The 24453-nt window shown below is 30.2% G+C and overlaps 1 protein-coding gene across 1 annotated transcript in view; it reads right to left on the reverse strand.

Moving 5' to 3' along the window:
- The window catches only part of LOC111031691, a 32546-nt gene that overhangs the window by 1339 nt on the left and 6754 nt on the right, over positions 1 to 24453 (reverse strand). The window contains exons 2-3 of the mRNA XM_022311742.1: positions 14636 to 14852; positions 1202 to 1944 (exon numbers count right to left, since the gene is read on the reverse strand). Coding sequence (XP_022167434.1) covers positions 1202 to 1944; positions 14636 to 14852 — 960 coding nt within the window. The remainder of the gene's footprint in view (positions 1 to 1201; positions 1945 to 14635; positions 14853 to 24453) is intronic.

The following is a 24453-nucleotide window of genomic DNA, read 5'->3' on the forward strand; positions in this document are numbered from 1 at the left end:
ATGAACATACTGTATATTATGGCCGTGTCTACTTTTTGAATTCAGCTACTACTAATACTTGTACTATGTCAAAAACTAACTAAAATAAATCTGCCGATTTTTTTGCACACACAACAATACCTAACCTAACCATTGATTAAATATATATTAATTTATATTTAATCAATGACAATACCTATAGGTTAGATCTTTCGGTCCACTTATACATAAAATAACAATCGATATAAATGCGTTACCCTAAAGAACCCCGTGCCTATTCCCTCACCATAATAATATTGCAACGGGCATTCAAAAACGCAACACGTGTCGAAAAATACGTCAGCGTTTATTTCAATTTAAACGACCAATTATTGAGACAATTTTTATTTTGTAGAAACCAGTAAATTTGATTGCGATTGTCCGCGTAATTTTGCCATTACCTTTAGATTTTTGAGCAATACATTAATACTTCTTATTGAAAATCGCAAAGCGAAATTGGATTGTAAAATATATAATTGAACAAGAATTAATCATCCTAGTTACATCATTTTAACCTTATACAAGCACCAAAATGTTTTTATAACGATTCTACCATATTGTGCCCTATATTTACCAAAGTAAGTTGATATAATGTAATAAAAGAAATAATTTTATTAAAAGTGTTGTTAAAATCGTAATATTTAATCATAATGGTCTCAGATTGATGACAAATCTTTCGAAACACAGAAACCTATAATATTATAGAACTGTTGAAGTATTTAAAAATAATCTATTGTGTAAATAATATTGTGCTTCATAATATTCGTTAAAAATTTAAAATGCCTAATAATATTTTACATCAAACTTTATTGCGAACTCAACTAGTAGTACATTATATAGATATTTAGATATTATAATGCTGATCGGGTAATCTAGTAAAATCGATACTATCAAAATAACTGAGGAAAAGCGAAATACTATGAGTACATCACAGGCTCATTCAAGATATAGTGATATTTCAAAGGTAGTGTTTTAACTGTTTAGTGTAGGGTCGACACTCAAAGTTATGAATTGAATTACACTATAATACAGTCTGTGTTTGCAAAGGCCAATCGATCTATGGATGGATCCATAAATCTATGGAGGCAATGTTCAGACTAGGTAGGATTGGATCAAGGACTAAGGAGTATCATATTAGGTATTCATATTTAATTCATTGGAAACAAACATGACGGTCACGCACCTGGTACTGATGTGGTTCTTCGGGTACTGAGTTAGGAGGGGCCTCGTAGTCGTGATTGTGGTTATTGTCGATCCCATTGCCATAATGGTCGTGCAAGTCCTGGTGCAGGTGTTGAACAGCGTCATCGGATATCGTATAATACGACGTCTCTCCCGAGTGTCCGTTAAAGTTACCTTGATCGTGGTCACCGGCCTGACCTGAAGTGGCCGACGCGGGATTTTCACCAGTACCGCCAGAATTAGAAGTGCCAGACTGGCCAGACCCCCCAGTAGCAGCCACATCACCGACATGAAACTCCGACGACGTATCCACCGAGTTCTGGACAGGCGACGATAGTGATGACCCGTCCTCAATGGTCGCATGATAGTTTTTGGCCTCGGAGAAACCAGCTGAATGCATGATCGGTACGTAAATGTGTGGTATCAGGTGCAAGTGGATCATATGGTTGTGCTTCTTGGCGAGTCCAGCACCAGCACCACCAGCACTACCAGCACTGCTACCACTGACACCTGTCCCATAACCACCGCCATTGTAGCTAATGCCGCCACCACTAAACCCGCCACCGGTGTCTGGTCCAGAGGATAGATGTTCCGGGGATGGTGTCGGCGGCAACCGCAAATGGTTGTCCACGTGGTCCCCTACCATATTTCGGTAGTGGGTGTCTACTTCTTCGTGGAACGATTCATGTTCAGGGAACTCGGTCTTGAGGATTTGCGATGGTTTGAACAGCGGTCTCCACGGACCTATGGAACAAAAAAAACCACATTTGTAAAACTGCAATTTGGCGAAATTAAAACTTTGAAATCAATTTTGGATGTTTAGAAGATGTTACTATAATTTATAATATCATACTAATCGAAATTGTCTGGTTATTTGTTTAAATACTATATTATGATTTATGTTAACCTCAGGACAATCATTCTCAAACGAGGTGACTATCAGAAATATCGGAATTAGTACAAGAGTTATTTTAAAATACATAATCTATACTGTAATATAATTGATTTTAATTGTCAATAAAGTTAAATATGATTAATCATAGTAGTCGTCCAGGTATACAACGCTACTCGTTTAATAGTATAATAATAAATAATAGAACCGAGCTAGTCATAATATTTAATAAAACTAAATATTTATCTACTGTAATATCTATAGACACATGTCAGGTCCTTCACTCTTTCAATATGAACAACTGGTAATAGTGGTAACTAATTGTACGTGCGTATAAACCTCAGTAAAACAATATGTTTAATTATAAATAGCCGCAATTAGAAATATAATATTAGGTACTTTAGTCGTTATATAATAACGAAATATAGAAGTAATATTATTTAAGGAAAAATAAAATATATAAATATTAAAAGTGTAATATTTTCGATAGTAATATGTTTGATAGCTAAACCTTAATACAATTAAAACAATTAATTTTAGAACTACATTAACTACCTTTAGTCTTGCAAAGAGATCAAGCCAAGTCTACGGATTCCTACACTACACCCTGCCATTGAGACCGGTTCTAATATAGACATTAGACAAGCTTGAGGATGCGCAGAATAACCGATTTTCGTCTACCAGTTGAGTGTCTTCTCTCTGGATAGAATATAATGTATATTTTTGTATGGTGTGAAAATCGAAAAAATAAAACTTCATCGGTTTAAATGTATGGTAGCTGAAGAAGCCGACCGCAATGACATTAAATCATAAGAAAGTTAAAGTACATGAATTTCAACCATATTTTACGTAGAAAAATCTATGTTTTTTATAGGCAGCGGTGCAAATGACATGATTTCAAGACTTTGAGACTACCACGAATCGAAACAAACACGTAACTCAATATCAAGCACACGATTTTCGCTATAAATTGCAGTCGAACGAATCGCCAAACGATCTGCTGTACGTGTTAGCAAAAAAAAAAAAACAACACCAACAGTATATTATTGTATCATTATCTATATAAAATATCACGCAACGATAATATTATATATAATTAGATATTATTAAATAAAAAGAAAATTGTTCAGAAACGAGTATAAAATAAAAAATCATCAGTCACAAAACAAGAGATTGTAAACTAAACCTATAAAAACTATAAAATATTATATCATATTTTGGATATTAACGGCACTTTGAATTCAAGGCCATTAGATGGAACAATAAATATTATTATTATTATTATAATTGTTATAGAGTAAAAGATGTTTGAAATATATTTTAATGTTTAATAGTTTAATAAGTCACGGTAATGATGTGTTAAATTTGAATTAAATGATAAATCATAGCATACGAAATACGATTTTGACTGAAGACCGTCAATATGACTAAAGTTTATTCATATTTCTACAGTAGTAATTTATTTAACTATTAGAGTAGTGTGGTATGTTGAAATAATTTTAATAAAAAATAATAATTTTAAAATATGGCATTTATTTTATCATTTATATATAATTATAATAAAAGTATTTATCTATTAAATATTATTCTTATTAACTTTTGAGTCAATGCCGAAAACCGTAAAACGGTGTGATAGGTTCATGGTATAAATATGCAATACCATAAGATAAATCTAAATACTTTGAAAATGTAGCTGTTTATAAAATGTATTAATATACGTAAAAGTTTTAAATCACCACGAACAATATTTTAAAATAACAGCAATTAAACTTTAAATACCAATATAATTTCGTCCAAAATTATAGTAACTTTTTATTAATTCTACTAATAACAACTTGTGAAGAACGTTGTAAATATAAATTAATAAAAAAATATGAAAAAATGAAAATTTTCTAATGTCTATAAAAGTATAAATAGGACAAAAAGATTCAAAATACTTAAAAAAATTTCCATGTATATAAAATTCTAATTCAATTATTCGGTGAAAATTTCAAGTATCTACGGTTACCCATTTTGTCTGTAGTCCATGACAAAATATCAAAACAAATTTTGACCAAAACTACCATTTTTCCGTAATTTATTTTGTTTTTCCAATTATTAAGTAAGTACTTTTCAATTTTAATCTTCCAAAAGTATCAACAAGTTTAAGTTTGCTACCAGAAAAAAATATTGAATTGGTAAATCAAAGTTGTTGAATGGCGAACTGTTTAAGGTTTAATAATTATTAGAAAACTATAATTTATTTTCTTCAATTCCATTCCATGAACTCAATTTATTATCTTAGGAACAGCCAAACAAAACATTTAAAGTGCTTACTTTATACTTTATTTGGGGAAAGATGCACATCTGATTATAATAAATTTAAATAAAAATATTTTTTTGTTCAATTCCTCTTCATTTTATTTATTTCTTTACAAACGTAAAAATGTCTTCAATCTAAATGTGAAGTTGCAGGGTTTTCAAAAAGGTACTATATGAAGTAATAGTGAATACATTACAATATTACACATTATGAACAAACTCTGGAAGAAGCATTGTATTATACTTAATACGTATTACTTATTTATCAGTCAATTCGTAGTAAGTTTATAAGCAGCATAAAAAATAATTTTGGATGATAAACATCTAATTATGTGGTAAAATGTTTTAAAGTATAATTTTAATTTTATCTTCTCAGCCACAAAAAAAATATAACACTATGCTGAAAAAATATTAACAAAATAAAAATTCAAAAAACTGTGTATTCAAAAATTTGGTTTTCCATAGAATAGTAAAGTTAATTAATTACCTAACCTATGCAATATGATGTTTTCTTTTCGAAGACAAATGGAATTACTCGAACTTTATCTGAAGATAAAAAATTCTAATTTTAACTTGGCTCAAATATTGATAGGGTTTAGATGAAATAGCAAAGTACCTTTGTAGCTCAATATATAGTTAAAGAAATCAAAAATCAGGCAACTCGATTGGAAACAATATATTATATTAATAAATAAACCGTGTCCGTGACATTGACGTTATTATACGGACGCGTGCGTGTGACGTAGTATTTTTAATATTATTTCCTACCCGTAAACAGCAGACGTACAAACGGATATTTACATGTGAGTGTGATTTGAAACCGTTTACGAAAGGTCGTCCATTAATATTTACGTATTTTGTCGTCGGAGCTTTCGCCAAACGTGCTAGGTAGTATATTCATAGGCACCTAACCTATGTCGAGTATGTCCTATAAACGTTGTGGTCTAGACCTGCGAAAGCAGAACACTGCACGCACACCGTACACACCCGTGACACGTAAATAATATTATACGCTCGTATGAGTGGGCGAGTGGGTGGGTGGGTAGTGTGGAGAGGTTGACGACGGTCATGATGCGACCACGACCGCGGTAACGCGATATTGCTCGATCGGTGTTTTTGACCGTGTATATCCTCGACTATAAATAATAATAGTAATAAGTAATAACAGTAATAATATTATATGGGTACACAGACGACTGGCTGCCAGCTCGCGGTTTATTACGCGTACGTGTAGTTTGCGGTCGCGTTAAATTACTATACCTATAAGGACCTATCTGTATATACCACACGTATTTTAATATGTATAATATATACATGTATTTTATAGCTATACATGGGGTACACTAACCACCGCAACCGCTGTTTGTTTTTTCACCAAGTCGTCGGATGCGTATTGTTTACTGCGGCGACACGCTTGCGGTATTTATGTGTTATCATTCATAAGTCATAAGAATAAAACATATTTATATATATATAAACCCAGTGACAGGCCGCCGCGAGTCAGTTACGAGTTGCGACTTTACAAGGTATACCTAGATTCTACTCGTTCTCGTATGTCAACGGTTTTAGTATACTACTTTAAGTGCTAAAATATATAATAGTATATATAAAGTTCCGTGTGTCGTCCGCAATAATAGTTCCTTTCAAAAACCTGACTAGAAAAATGGTTTCTAGCACAGCATCATACACACGCATGTAAGTATGTTTTACGAATGAGAACTTACGGCCCGCCCCCAAAAAAAAAAACGATTAAATTGAACATAATATGTTTTATCTACATTGAAGTTGGCTGTATTAGTATAACGACAAGGATGACGTTGCTGTAGGTATCACGCAATGTCGCGATTGCTATTTTTTTTTTTTTTTTTAATGAAAATAGAATTGAAATTTTAATAAAGATGAAAACTTCTTCAATTTTAAATTAATTATAAATGTTGTTGAACCTACCAATATACCTACCTGCCTAAACAAACCGTGTACACTGTTCAAAATGTTTCACCATTCTTGTTCTTTTGAAAAACTATTTTTTCATTAGGGTAGGTTGGACTATGAAATATGATTTCGGAAAATTACTACTGTATTTGAAAATTCTTTACAGTTCTTATAGTTCATATTATTTTTTGGTTCACTTTAATTCAGAATATTTGAGGTAAGTGTAGCCAATTTATAGAGCTAATTCGTGTAAATATTAAACAATTTGAAGTGCCTAATAATGTCAGTTAATTATTATATGAATTAGGTTAATTTAAAACTTGGAAAGTGAAGCTGGTATAGACAAATATGTACCTTCCAATATATAATTTAATAGAAGGTGAGTACGAAGACAAACCTGTACATATGACATAATATATACAATATAATTATATTATCAAATCAAACCAAATGAGCGACAAACAAGTAAAAAACTAACACAATATTAACAAAAATTATAATTAAGAAAAAAATTGATTCCACAAAACTATAGTAAGACTTGCTCGGATAATTTAAATTTCGTATAAAGTTATATACTTATACATAAACTCATATATAGAGAAAATTATATGATAATATAATTACGTTTATATTTTATGGTCTTATATAGATTACAGATAGCCAAATAGGTACCTAAAGCATCTATATGCAATATTAATTTGACGAAATAATCACGGCACAGATACATATTACCTAAAAACAGTAATCTTTTTCGTTATACTCATGGATACAGACAATGGACATACAATATAGGTTTATAATGTTATACATTTTTATTTTCCTCTGTATCTGCAGTCTGTACCCCAGACTGTTTGCAATAGTTTTAGCACATTTTTAAGCACTATAACTTCAGAGGAAGTATGCAAACATTTCACCGTTGGTACCTACACCTGCTATACCTACCCATATATTATAGTTATAAAAAATATTGTACTAATATTAGCTTTGTGGTTATCTATGGACTGTGATCTGAAACATTTTACGCGCTCTCATTCGGACGTTAAGTACCAACTACTAAGTAGGTACGTGTACCTATACATCCAGACATCCAGTATCCACACATCATAATATATTATTATAATTTATATTTTATGTATGCATCGGTGCATGATACAACTATATAAGTGGGATGATCGACCGAGATCCAATATGCATATTTGACACCTACGCAGCAGAAAAATAATAAAAATAAAAAATGTCTGTATACACGGATCTAACCACACGACGAATAAGGTCGATTTTCGATCTGTGATGTTTTGGGTCAACTGAATGAGTAGGGTTAAGTTTTGCTTTTCACTTAATTCCCTAAAATAAAATAAAAAATAATAAATTAATATAGTAAATAATATAGGTAAAATAAATGCATTTATTGTTATTGTTAATTGTTTAAGTAGCTTGTTCTTATATATATATATATAAGTATACATACTTATTGCTGAATCAAAAAGATTTTCCCAAATATTTTCATTACATTTTTTATGGATTTATTAGATAAATAAAATGTTCCTATTATAATTCGAAATATTATGCCCCCAAAAGGTACAAATAAAATGTTTGTTGTAACTTGCAGTATTACAAACAAAATGTTAATATCTACATATTTACTTATACTACTCAATGATTTATACATTAATATATACATAGTTTCAAAAACTAAAAGAGAGTCGTTATTTTTGAAATATTTCATTTCTCATTTATATACCCATAACTTTTTACAACATTGGTGTTAAATATAACTAAAATGTAAAAAATATCATAAATTAATTACATTTTTTCCAACATAGCCTGTTGTATAGTAAGTAAAGTAATAATTATAATATTAAATATTAATTATTATGATTCAAGGCAAATATGTCTTATACGTGATTTTCTTTTATAATTTAGTTGTCGATTAAAGAAAAAAGTGACTTTCATGAGAAAGCGTAAGTAATAAATAAAAACAATTTAAATTAACATAATTAAATAAGATTTCTCAAATTGCAATAAAAGAATAAACATTGCAATAACTTTTAAGAGTGAATAAAAACAAACTTTCAGAACAAGATCAGCCGGAATATATAGTATCAGACATTCGGTTAGAGCCCATACGTATTAGTTACATAAATATAATTTAGAGGATGCTGCGACCGTGTTAATATATACGACGATAACGGAGATAAGTCCGGAGAATGTAAATAGCCTAGATCTTGGCGAGCGCCGATGTATACATTTATATACATATTATATTAATAATAGTGTAGAAATTGCATCGTTCTGCATTTCCGAATTAGGAACCCGGAACCCACGGTGTAACTGCATAAACCTTATATTTTCCGCATGATGTGCATCGGCTAGAAAGGGCGGTTGATCCAACCAAAGATACCGAATCGTGATAGGGGATGGGGGTGGTACGTCATCTACAATATTATTGTTTTACATTGGAAGATTTGAAATAGTATTGATGATGACCTGGGAAATTTAACACTATGTTTCTATCTACATCCTATAGGTAATAATAAATATTAAATGTTGTGATATCATTATAGTTATGCAATTACACATAATTGTATATGAAACTGTGTTAGGTATATTATGATATAATATATAATATACATGCAATACATCCGAACGCTGTTGCCGTTTCAAAAATAATATATAAATGACCCCATACACTTGACGATGAATGTCCCGATGGTATTGTTGTGTTAATAATATTTACTACAATTGTATGGGCAATTCGGTAAAAACACGATCACATTATAATATAATAATAATAACATTTAATAACGACATTATAATAATTGTCTCGTATTTTATACATCGCAAACTCGCAAGACTAACAGTTAGACTGCATGCAGACCAATGTAATGCAAATATTGGTTACTGTTTACCCTTCGTCAAGCTCGTACATAATATTATACATGTATATGTACACTACAATCAACACAGTATATGCATGCTGGACCTACGTGTATTATAAGTACTTAAAATATTATATTATAATACATCGTGGACACGATATTTTCGTGAGTAAGTATACCAATATACTGTATAGATATGAAAAAAAATTACTCGGAATGATTTCGATTAAACGCACTGCGTGAGAAGGTTAAAAACGCGTTTCGCGTTCCGAAAGAGCTGATTACTCGTTTATAATCATAATATAACGTTCAGACATGTTATATTATATACTATCTATAAATGTAGTATATAATATGTGCAATATACCTATAGTAACCAACAAAATTATTAGGTTACTCGATAATATTATTATTGGGAATAATTGGTCATCTGCTGCATATAATACAATACGTACATCATAATGTAGAATATCTTGAATAATATGTTTCCAGTTTATAAATCCTTTTTTCAATACATCTATATTCACAATGTACGGTATAAGATATATCGGATATAATATTACGGTATTCACGGTATACCTGCTGTTGAGAGTTATTCGAACTTTTTAAGATTCTGTTTTTATCATGATTTTCATTATTATTATTTATTTTTTTGAAAAACACGACCGGACACACCTTAGGCTATCACGGAGTTAAAAAGAATTATTTGGCACAAAACAAAAAATATCATATTTGAAACGATTTCGTGAATTACAGCACGCGTCACAAGACGTAATAATGAATTGATACGGATTAAAAACGAGTTAAAAATATCATTGTGGCACAATAAAATGATTCGCTAAATTTAAAACTCCAAGCAAGTTTCAACAAAATAGTCAATTGTTTTTCAAGAATTGCAATCATTAAATCGAAATCGTCTAAAACGCGTAAACTCTTATTTATCTCAATTACATTCTGTCAAATCTTGCGAATTCCGAATTTCGACGAAACACAAAAAATGTTGTTAATGTATACAGTATACGTATAATAACAGCCATTATCGAAATCTTATAAATTATAATGTATGACATAATATTATACCTCTGATACTTTCAAAAATATATATATACATAAAACGCTAAATGCTGTAAGTACCTACTAACACAATACGAGGAAGCATTTCTTATTAACAAATCCTGATCAAATAATATTGATAAAATATAAATCTAATATTGATAGACAAATATAATAAAAGTTGAGGTCATGGGAGTCGCGCAATAATTTCGTTAACGTCGGCGCAGGATAATAATGGCTCATATATAAATAATACATTTAAAATTTGAATAATGATAAATTATTTATCAAAAAAATAGTTTTTTAACCGTTATTTCCGTTATACTAGGTAGCTATAGTGTGGAGACGTTCTTTAATGTTCTCTTACACATACAAAATCCGATCTTTAAGATATTATTAATACTTATTGAATATAATAATTAGAAAAAAAAACTGATCTATAATTGAAAAATGAAACATTTTATAAACCTTTACCTAAAACTACAATAAATTCTAAAAAAAATTCTACAAATTGCCCATGCTAATCAAATTAATATTAAAATCACTGAATAGTATGTAATTAACAAATAACAACACAATAAACAATCACTTGAAAACTAAAAAATTTTAATTTATTGAGATTATTTTTATAATTTCATTAAATATACCCTCGAATAATATTTTGGATTTAAATTTAATCCTCGGATTCGTCCAATGTACGATATCATCATATTGTACATCAAGAAAAGTAATAAATAACAGCATATATTATATATAATTATTTTCTTTATTTTTTCTTGAAATTCTAGACACGATACAATTTATTAACGGATCTAGAGTTTGGGAGACCGCAACGACGAAACTCATCGGCGATCATTTTTTAATAAACGTTTCAATAATGTATTTACATCATATTAAATTAATCGAATACACTAAGTGACCAAAAAAAATAAAAAAAAAACGATAATATTCCGTCGATGGTATAATTATGACGATGATGATATATGTATATATTATTATGACGATGACCCACACAGCAGCTACTGTTGCGCACGAATACACGTCGACGTATTTTATGTGTATGATATTAATATAATATTGTACTCCGTCAGTTTGAGTTCCTGGAGCTTACGACTGGTTTTCATTAATGTTATTTTGTCTACATTTTAATTTGATTTTTTTCTTTAGTTTCCGTCGCCGCAGTCAGCAGCAATGTAACCACCTTGTTATATATACGTTCAACAATCGACGGCGGTCGATAAATGAGTAAAAAAAACAAACACTATAACGCATATCGATGCGTCATAATATAAATGATAAACGCACTTGTTAAATGTAATATATACATGCAGCATGTAGATACTAATATTTTATACGTGTACGATTGGCGTCGTGTTGTCGCCGCGTGTAAATGTATCCATAAAATATCAAACCGTATATTTTAATAGTTGTGTACTGAATACGCGCCGTAGACCTGTAGATTTGTATAATAGTAATAACTAATAATATATATATGTCTGCGTGAAAATCAAAAACGCACTGATTTAATATACATTTATGTATGTACGTACCAGCTATAATAAGTACTATATATATATATATATATATGGTTGTATTGATATCATAGCTGTCATTTCGATGTTGTATTTTGTGCGATTCAATTCCACCTCGTGTATACCTGTGCCTATACTATTATATTAATATGACGTTACCCACGCGAGTTGCAATGCCGTTTTTCATTTAACGCCAAACACGTCGCACGTATTACAGGCGTTAATGTAATATATTATCATCGATCTATCTATCCGATCATTATTTTCCGTCAGAAATATCCATTCGAACCTTTCGCTTGCTTTTTTTTACGGACGCTAAAACGAGCATAGTATTCATTTGCAATTTATTATATGTATCCGTAGTTATACTGCACCGTTTACTCGTTTCTCCGTCGGGTTAAAATTAGTGGCTTGATATTATGCAGTCAGCTATTAGAAAAAAAACATTCGATCATCAAAACAACACCACTTCATGATACACGTATGCTTTACGGCTTGCAGACCCGAGCAATTAGGTTAGAAGATACTCAACATTCGATCCAAACCTCGACACCTCCGGATGTATATCGTCAATCGGCATCGTCAGATTTCTGGTTCGATATATTATCATTATTATAATATCTATTCATCTCTCGATAATCTGATATCATTCACTCCGACCAGATCTTGGGGTAATCTCGTTTGTAATAATATTACATTCAATGATTTTGTGACTCGAACTCATATGGTATACAATATACATGATACACACAAGGGCTCCCGCAGAAAGAGCAAAGTGGGGCATTTACTCATGCAATACTAGAATTTATAATATATCCAATATCCATATACGTCTTGTGGTATATCGAAATAATTAATTCAAATATACTAATTTTGATTCTGCACCGGATGGGATTTTATACTGCGAGCGCGATTGCATACGCACAATATTCGTACACTACTGCAAAACTCATCCGCAAAAAACTGATCGCGGTACACACCTATATATATTATATAGTCATTATTAGAGGTCATCGTGATACCGCGGTGTAAAAAAAAATACGAAGTTCCTAAATTTTCTTTTTTTTTATTTACATATATAATAGACGATGAAGCGCTTTACTGTCTTAAACAGGTCAAATCGTCTACAAAATAATACAATGCACCCCTCCCGTCAACAACTAACACGCATTATACGTCCCCCGAAGCGACAATCTTACGCGGGTGTCGGTCAGAGTCCCGTCTAAAAATATTCAACCGAGTAACGTTCGTGTGCAGTTTATTATAATCCGTGAGTACTATATTTTTGGTATAGGTACGTCATATTTTACCACCAATCGTCGATAAACTCAAACTTTCACTGTACGCATCCTATATATGAGAATAATAATATTATAATATAATTTTTTGGTATAAAATATAACAACACTCAAAACATCATAGCATTAATAGCTAAAAAATATTGTAATATGTTAAACATATACTTATACGTGCATATGAGTAAAATATAGTTTTAACTTTGATTACCGACTAGCAAATCCATTTAGTAACTCTAACGTGGCATTGTAGTATGTGCGAAATCGTGATACACTGTAATTTATATTTTATAGTATTCTAGCAGTGTAAACGTCCTGTTGGCTGTTAACATAATCAACAGGCAATGCACGCGGACCGGTGACTGCTCTCAACCGTAAAACATAATTATTAAAACAAATAGTTAACATGCTTATAAAATACCTATACATAACACGTATATGTATGTATTCGTATAGTTTTGACCAGGTCCAGGACTTAAAAGTTGCAAGACACTCAATCTTTCCGAAATAATAATAAGTACCTAGGTATATGGTGGAAAACAATAATACAATTTCACAAAATTTCAAAATGTATCAAAAAATAGAAAAAAATTACATAATTGTTATGTAATGTATAATACAAAACAGGCGTGTGTATTATTCTGACTCCTGAGTAGGCCTAAATTATAAAAAAGCATAAATATTTTCTTTGCCTTTATATAATTTATTGAAGAAAAAAATCAAAAACAAACATTAGTTTCAAATCTCTAATTGATAATAATATAATATGGTATTTCATAAATAATTATTTATAACATTGAACTTAAACATTTGGAAGGTTTAAATCCTTTATAAAAATGTATGATTTCTGCATATATTTATCATTAAGTGAATTTTGCCTGACTTAGACTCTTGTCTCCTTCTTTTAAAGTTTCCGAATATCACTTGAAAATAGTTAGACAATTTTCATAAGATAAGAAATAATTATAAATACTTTTATTTTCTGAAAAATGTTTCAATACGTGATGATTTATTATTATAACAGTAAACATGAAGAATGTTTCCTGGGCTTAGCAAAAGTCGTTCTCTCCAATGGCTATGCGTGTAGATGACTTATTAACACAGAAAATATTACAATTCACATATAAATATCTACTCCAAATGACTTTTTCTAACCGGTTTTCATAAGCATTGAAACATAAAGTATATCAGTTGAACGTACTGACTTTTATTTTTGAATTGCACGGTCACCCTAGACTCTAGAGTCTAGAGCAGGGGTCACCGACTGGCGGACACTATTTTTAAGAACCCTTACATGGAATAGTTCTTAAATTTTTATAATATAAATATAAACATTATAAGTGTGTCCATAAAATATTACGACAGCAAAATTATTTAATTAATTGATACAAATACAAATTTAAAAAAAAATGCATTTACTAACGTGCGTAAAAGTCATTAAGACTGTTTAGGACCGCGGAAAGTTTGGTAAGTTTCAAAACGAAACTTCATAAAAATTATTTGGTGATCCTCAGTCTAAAGTCTACTTCACCACATCCAGTTTGTACTCACCCTGTCCATTACAATCACAGATAGCCATTGCGTGCGCATGCTTCCGTCCATGTAAATCTTCACGGATCTGGACCCGAGCACCGTATCCACTCTTTGACATGGATATCCGGGACTGTGCTTTTAACCGCATAGGACTGTCATTGTTGTTGTGCATGACCCGTTTTTCGGCCTCGTGATTGGAACATTGCACGCCAGCCACTATCACTGCGGCCAGTACCTGTGAAATAAAAATTGAAGGAAAGAGACTTTAACAACCGTCAAAAAAGCATGTCAAAACGCCCACGCCATTAAAAACGACGCCACACGTCGTAACAAAATGATTGTAAATATTTAATTTAATTTTTTAAGCATATTTAATAAGTTTTCTAAATTGTATGCTGCCAGCGTTTTTATAGTTTAAATATCGATTTTTGAACCGTATTAATTTCGTCTGTTCGGTAGTTTATGTATTATGGATAACAGGCGCAGAACAGAATATAGTGGTAATAACTATAGTCATAGTGTATACTGTATACATACTTAGGCCATAAAATATTCACATTTATTTTTTGGTATAACATAACTAGCCATTTGACGCGTTATTGGCAGGTGAAAACGTTTTATTTGACTACTTTGACCCAGAGAACCGGTTGATCATTTTGCGAGATCATTAATATTACCTACCATCCAATAATGACTGTCTACATATTTTCTCAAATAAATACATTTTTTAATTTAAAATTTGTATTTAACTTTTATTAATAATATAACATCGAAAATATGGCATAATTATATTTTACTGATTTTCTATTCATGTTTAAAACCAACATTAATAAAATTAAAAAAATATGTTTTTTGATGTTGCATAGTCGTATTAATTCTAACAAAATGTGTACAAAAGTTAATTTTTTAATAGTGTTACTCGTGATTATATTTATGAAAACATTTGTATGATAAAAAAAATCATTTAAAAACCAATATACAATAATATGAGTAATAATTAATAATTGTGTCTGAACAAATTATAATGCCAATAATTTAGAGAGTAGATTTTTTTTAACCATACAATTTATAATACATATCGATATCATACAGTTGAAACATAGTAGATCTCTACTACCTGTCTATTATACATGTTTATATATAATTGAAATATTCATTTAGTAATTTCATTTAAGATTCCATTATCGAATTGTGTTTACCGCAGAAATGAATTACTCTTAAACGATTGATCTATTGGTTCGACGCTTTCACAAAAACAAATTGTCATAATTATTTAAGTAGTTTAACTTGAACCTAACTATGTGGTCATATTACGAAAGCATAACATAATTTAACATAGGTCTATAAAAGTACTCTTAAGAATTTAGAACAGAGTGTTAAACTTTGACAAGTTGGGTTATTATTTAATTTCACATCAAAGGCAATCACATAACCCATACATTAAAAATTGCCATTTTAACTGCAATACTAAAATCATGAAGTATAGAATTCTATAAACGAAATCGTATTTTCCGACCAGTAATGGTATACTTAGAACACAGAACACGCACTCAAAATAAATTCTACTAGTAACAAAACTATACGACATTCGCGTCCTTGTAAAAAAAATCGATCTCAATAGTAATATAATACTACTGTGTTAGTGGCGGAAGAATATAAAAATGGAAATCACCCAGTAACACCTTGGTGTTATTTTATAACAGATGTCATATTTTACATTCCATTTTGTTTGTCGTCTCCGTCTGACCGATCGGCCGACCGACCGACCAGGTTTCTAGTTTACGGTGAGAGTACCCCAGCAGTGTGTCGGGTTTGACAAATGAATTTTTACGTGCAATATTGTCTATTTTATCATTGTGCCATCTGTCACAGACGGAATAAACGAAGAGCAGAAAAACCGACGAAGATGATACGACGGCGGGAAAAATAGAAAGTGGTACTCAATGATATTTTCACACACACCAGAACGGTATAGTTCCAATTAATAATTAACTATATCTATAACAACGTGTAGGATACACACACATACACATTACACATATTATTATATTATATGGATATAATATAATTTACAGACCGATGGACTTTTTATTGCGGTCCCCACGCCCATTGTCCGCATCCGGTTCTTCTCTAATGATAATAATATTAAATATAAGCCCGATATATATATATATTATATTTATGTAGGTATAGGTCCGTCCAAAGCACCCGTTCGTATCCAATTCAATTAACTGTTTTTTTTTTGCATACCACAATGTCACGACGTACAAATATAAATAGTAGCTGACAACTTGTAATCAATTCGAACGGTTTTATATTCGCTTTAATGTGTGTATATATACCTAAACTCGGGCCAGCCTCTGCGATAGGGTCTATCATAGAGAGCCAAATGTACGACTGTTATTATAATTTATAATATATTATCATTCGGTGTCCAATCAAATCAATCCTTTAATAACACTTCGCTTAACGTATGTCTTATACACATATATAAGACATATCTTATATGTACACTATACAAATCGTTCGTTTTATTGACCCAACACTACACGTATTCGCGATCTGTCTTCTTATCGCATGTCCACACTGACAACGAGGCGTGAGTTTCTACACATATATTTTGAAAACTTATAAGTTATAACAATCTGATACACATAATAATATGTAGTCTATGACGTTTGCCCTACATATATAATATCAAATGTCGACAAAAGTGTAATTAATCTGTAGTTCAACACGTTAGAAAATCTTAACTTTAAAATGTTAATCTACCAAACGAAAGTTCAATAATAAATTAATAAGGAATTATCGACCTCAATTTTAAATAATACCACCACTTTTACAATAAAAATACTGCGTTAAAGACTTCTATTGTTACTCATTTTCGAAAAATTCCAATAGTTTAAATTTTTCTAGAGTATGCACTGGAAAAAATGTTTTGAATTGTGTCCATTCTTGTTTAATGTTTTAATTTGAGTTTCATTATTCTTTTTAAACAATTATACTTATTAAGTTATTTACCATCTGAAAATTAACTAAGAATGAATTAACATCAAGATTGATACATGAATTTATGGTATTTTTAACAGTCCACTCCTTTACTTTTGTCCATGTTATTTCATATGATTTTTTGAAACAATAACTCACCATCAATCAGTCAATTTTGAAGATTGAATTATTCTATACATCAAAGTTTTTAAAAAAAATCCATCTCAAATTTTAACTTAAAAAAGGGGGTTGCATATAAATATTTTTGCCTTGTTATGCATGTCTGTACACGTGTCTGTACAGAATAAAAACCAAAAACAATTGAGGCTCATATGTTTAAAATACTGTGTAACCATTACATTGGGCACTGTAAAACCAAATAAAAAACCACATCCCCCTAGTATAAGTCTCTGAACAGTTAGTACCTATACACCACTCTTTAGACTATTGTCTTTCAAAATGTCTTAAGTAAATTAATGTTCTAAGCTTTTGTATTTATTAAATTGTGAAAAATGAAATTGGTGATTTAATTTTCTAGATGGTAAAATGGTTATTGTCTACATTGCAATGTAGATGACCAAATAACTAAACAAGTTTAGATATCAGTTTCGCAAAATTGTATCCATTATATTTTTGTGTAATTAAGCGATAGTGGAGAAAACACTTTTCGCGGTTCCATTTCGTGAATTGGATCCAAACGTTGTCCATTTCACGAAACGGATAATGTTGAGGATATGATAAACCTCTAATATTTATATAAACATTTTCAAAATATTTTTATTTCATGATCGAAGTAAAATAAGATCGTACCGCAATTAGCATGGATTTTTAAATATTTGTGTCCAACGTAATTCTTACTACCTGTGTTTATTTATATTATTATTATTTTAACTTGGTACAACAAATCGTTTGTATTTTCTTAATAATTTTTTAGCACATTTTTCTCTGTAGTTTAATGATTAATACAGTCTAGACACTAGTCCAGTTTGGTAAAAAAAAACTCTATTGTAATCAACAATGAAATTTTAAGTTTGATAAATAATATTTTAACGTCATCTTTGGTCTTCTTCCGCTTATTACTCCCCTCCCACGAGATAATAGACATTTTTACGTAGGAAGATATTATAGATACCAGTGAAAGTAATTTGGATCATATTTTATATTTTATAATTCATATACGTCTATGTATGTGTGCTTATAATTTATTATGTATTTTTCTTCTCACAAAAAACAGTACTACAAATTTCGCTGATTATTACTGTTATTATTATTACCTATTATTATTATAAACTGTATATTTACGCAGTACCGTACGGTATGAAATAATTTCTACAAAACAAACGGAAGAGAAAACTAACGTATTAATACTAGTACATGACCAATACAATACAATATAGTATTATGTACAATATTACTATTGCTGAACGTGTAAACATAATAATATTAGTACGAGTGCGAGTATGTGGACATAGTAAGTAGGAATGCATCAACAATCGTAATATAAATATATAATATAATAAATATACATAGTTATTAATTACATGTATTACAAATATACAAACACATGATACAAGTAATATCTTTGAAAATACATGATTGTATAGTGCAACGCATGTTTGTATTACTCACCTGATACATTTTTTTCTAATTATACTATTTTTGAACTAAAATGTTGAAAATTTTCTATTTATTAGAGAACAACATAATTGTTCTAATTTATATAGTTGTTTGGTTTACCTTAGTAAAAATAAAAATATAATTGGTTGGTTTTATAGTTATAATTATTGTTATTTTTTTGTCAAGATAATAATAATATTCCAATGTATACGCATTTGAATGTCTTAACCGTTCGTTTTAAATATTATCTTATAACGTATTTGAAAATTTGATTATTCCATTAAAATCATAGCAAATGTATTTCTTTTTAGCGTTTATTATTTTCAGTTTACGCGTATAAGGATTAAGGAACAACAGTGTGATTTTTTTAAACGTTTAACACATTATCTAGTTCAATTTTAGTGGATTTGAACAAAATTAAACCAAATAACTACATACAAAATAAATACCATGAAGTTCGAAAAATACTTATGTATTCTTTAATTCATTCAAAAACATTAATACTACAATTAATAACAAACAAATACCCAAGATGGAAAATGGTATAAAATCAGATATTATATGTTTTGTAAAAATGTTAATTGTAGTGCAAGTACAAACAAAGTAGGCAGCAGGTATTGACATAATGAGCATAACAGTATACATCAAAGTTGATGTATTATACATATTTAATTAGTTAATGCTAGATAAAATATATAATAGCCTTTGTACCCTATAACAAAGCTGATCATAGTCATGACTCATGAATCTTGGAAGTACGGAACGCGAATTCATTCCATGTAACGCTTAAAACAGACGGAAAAAACAAAGTAAGTAGGTACCCACTTAAATTTTTAAATATTTATGTATTTCCTTTTTTTTTGTAATATTATGTTTTTACAATTTTCTTTTGATATTCTCCGGATTCTTATCATAATTATATTCTAAACTGAATTTGCCATACATCATGCAAATTTAATCTCAAATTCTATTTTATTTTAATACGTTATAATGTATTTACAGTAAAGGTATAACATACAGTACATAGAGATAATTTTTTCCGTCATGTGGTAGGTATGGTACCTATACCTATACGCGTCATACATCGTCTGATATCCAAGCCCAGAACAAATTCATAATTACGTCACTATAGAGTCCATATTATTTATGTATATTGTATATAAATAGCGTTAAATACTATGATGAAATATAATATCGTATACGTTTACTCAAACAATAGAGTTTGGCATTTTGGCGCTTGTCTATTTTTCATAAAGATAATATCATATTGCTGCTAAGTATAATGGCCGACGATAAGCGTGAAAATACTAGTTGTCTATGTTCGTTATTAATTGGTATTCAGTATCTACTGTCACTATTTACATGGTACAATTTTTTGTTGTATTAATAAAAAAAACCCACTGCACTCGTAATAAACCAGCACAAATTAAGTAATGCATAATATTATGTAGGTGCATGTAATGTACTGTGTACATTGTACATAGTCTCGGTACCTATTGACTTTATATAATAGAAAGTCACCAGATAAGTTTTATATATGAATAAGCTTATTTAATTCTACATAATATACAAAATATATTAGATGTTTAAAGTATTAAAATACAATATTTAAAAATTTAATTGTATGTAAAAATGTCGTTTTAAAGAAACTTGTGATCATTTTAGCGTTTAGGAATAGGTATCATATCTATACACACATAGTATGGATTATGTACCTACACGATACTCATTATATAATATGTACTTTAACAAGTGAATGAAATAATGAAGTAACGAATAATAAAGAATTGCGAGTAGGAAGTAAAAAGTGGTATGATACAGCAGTACACACATTTTATTCAAATGTAGAAACATTAAGCCACTTGTCTTTATAGTGCCCCCAAACTCAAGCTAATGTGGTTTAATATTAGGATAATAGACTTTTATCGACGTGCTTCATCCTCGTTTCCAAATAATAGTATATAAAATGATATACATATTTTTAATATCCCTGCATGTAAAGTTTCAAATACACCATGCACTGCTTGAGTTATATTGTCGATAGAAAGCCAATAATGAAGTCAATGCCATGTACGAATAGTTAACAATTATTACTATTATTATTATTTTAGAAGACAGCACGAGAGTACTAGACGTATGGATCGAAACAATACAAAACCAATATTATATTATATTGGTATACTTGAATAAGGTATCACACAATTGAATATTAAATATAATAATAAGGTCGTTTTATAGATACTAATATACCCACTATAATATGTACTTATTAATTTCGCGTTCGACTTTCTATTTCAATTGGAGTTAGAATGACGAGTAGAATAATAGAATTGAATATTATGTATTATTTTACTCTCTGTTGATATTATGTTATCCTTTTTTTGTACTTATATAGGTAGTATCATAATAATATTCCCGCTGTGGGTATTTCTATACGTGTTCATGTCTTCCCCGAAATTATCAAACTTTATTCAGTCGACTCAAAGTATAAATATTATAATAAGAGTACACGACATCAATACCACTTGTTAACAGACCAAAATGAATACCCAACCAAATGTGCAAGTGCGTATGGATATTTTAATATACCTAATTAATATTATAGTATTCAAATGTAACTCTCACTCAAACCACGTATACTTAAAATATTCAATGCACGTACCTCCTAATAGTATAATATACCAGGTACCAGGTTTACAATATAATAGTATACCTATGGTTACATCGGTTTCGTTCCGATTTATTTGCCTATACAGCTATACGACCAACCGTCCCTCACAATAGCCGCGCGCAGAACGATGATTTCAACCTCGGAAGCGGATGCTATATACAATACAATATATGTATATTATAATATACAGTGCTCGTGGAACCATAAATACAATAACAATAACAATAATAATAATAATAATAATAATAATAATAATATAATAATAGGACATACACAATAAAGTATATATGTATAAACATTATATATACTTTGAGTACATCAACAAAAAATCCGTGTGCCGTGTGTGTGCACGTGTGCAAAACTGAGCCGAATAAAGAAGAGCTTCTCTGGAAATCGTGTTTGTGAATAATCTCGAGATGAGGATAATAATAACACAAGGGGAACAAAATGTTATATTGTGCATTTGTGCTACATTATAATATAATTTAAATCTACGTAAAAGTAAAATCATTTCACCTAAAGCCGTTTTTCACGAGTGTATATCGCCTCTAGCTGCTTTACGGTTTTACCTATATGCGTAAACGCTGTCTACGCGGCCAAAATTGTTTAATATAAAATATACACGTGTGCAATTAATAATTATTATTAGTTGTTACATTTACGTCCGTCGCCTGATCAGTCGCGTTTAGTGCCTGCGGGCGTTGAATTAAGATGTGCGGTCTATACATTGCCGTTCAACTGTAACATTTTGTTTTTCCCAGTTATTTTGAATTAACTGGGCATTAAAAAATCCACGGTACATTTACCTTTGACCACCAAAGTAGATATTTTTAGTTATATAACTGATTTTCTATTGGAAAACATCCTCAAAGTTCAAGATTAAACTGACTAAAGCATTAACTTCTTAAAAATGTGATGACAGACACACGAATTATTTTTTTTATAACCACAAAACACACCCATTATTGTAAGACTACTAGGTAGTAGGTACATATTTTATGATCCTCTCAGAATCTGAAATACAAGAATGTATAAAATTAAACTCTACTAAAAGATTCGATCACAATGCTATCATAGTATTAGAATTATTTGAGTTTTTACGTGTGTTTTTGAAGTGCCCTTAAAATATTATATAAATATATCCACCAATTTTCGTATTGCAATCTGTGAGCAATAGACTGTACACTGAGCACTACTGTACACAAATATTATGTATAATATTATATCACAAATCACAATCACATAATATTATTTACCTATAAAATTTCATAATATATAATATGCTATAACACGATCACCTGAAAATGGATACGTGAATATCTGCAATAAAGTGAAGCCGATTAATCAAAATGTTTTAACGGTAATACAAGTGCACTGCACTTTCAAAGATTGTTTTTCGATCGTCGGCATTTAAATGGATAGTCCATAATATTACGTCATGACATTAGACCATGTTTTTTTCTTTTTTCCATTAATTATTTTTTGAAAAAATTAGACCATACTGTACATGTCTATTTTATTTTTATATACTTATCGCCTGCGCATGTTGCACATGCCAAGACTGTGATCCTTGCAGTAAACTCATAAGCAAAGTCTAAAAATTGCAGTGAATTTTAAAATAAGTAAGAAAATAATAAGTAATAACGATAATTTGTTTCACAGCGTCATATCCATTTGGAAAAAACACGCAATATAAAAATTACGGAGTACAACAGTTCGCAAACTACAGTATAATGACTATAATGAATTTGTTATACAATGCTCATTTTCCATTACGTCGATGGTTAGCTCTGTATACGCTTGCACTGCTCACTGATACTGTATATTCTGCAGTCTAAACACAATATCGGTAGCTGTCAGAGCTGTAAGACAATTCGAGTGATATACTTATAATATTTATGGATTATGATTGATCAATGATTATATATAGATACGGTTCATTACCTACTGCAAAAAAACCATGTATAACAGTGGATAAGATTAAAAAAGACAAACGTCAAACAAAGAGTTTGAGCAATAACACCTTGATCAACGTCTCTCAACTCAATTTCAGTTCAGCTGAGAACGACTACATAATAATATTATATACATTATATAAGTGCTACACAAACGCACGAGTTAAAACATCAATTTTTTTTTTCGGTAGTTTGAAATAAAAAAAACCGATATTCAGTTGATCTCTGTTATAAAAGATATGATATTTTCATCTAACACTCGATTACGTTTCACGGTGTATGACGATTATTATTTACGACGATAGTCACCCTTTGACAATAAAAAAATGCGATTTAATCGTTGCTTACCGCGGCCCCAATCGAAATCGATCACCTACGGATGTTGGCAATTTTCGGAAATTCCGGCTGTTACATAAACTTGTCTGGACAGAATCGAACAATGTTCTGTGAAAGTCTAGATTGCTTTCTAGATTGTTTCCCAATTAAATTAGTAGTAAAACTATTTTTGAAGACACACCGCGGCGCGAGGCGGCGGCGTCAGCGGTCACGGGTTATGGTACCTACTGATGGTTACTATATTATATCTTACAGACTGTTGTCCGAGA

This window comes from Myzus persicae, unplaced genomic scaffold, assembly GCF_001856785.1.
Source record: "Myzus persicae strain clone G006 unplaced genomic scaffold, MPER_G0061.0, whole genome shotgun sequence".
Classification (NCBI taxonomy): Eukaryota; Metazoa; Arthropoda; class Insecta; order Hemiptera; family Aphididae; genus Myzus; species Myzus persicae.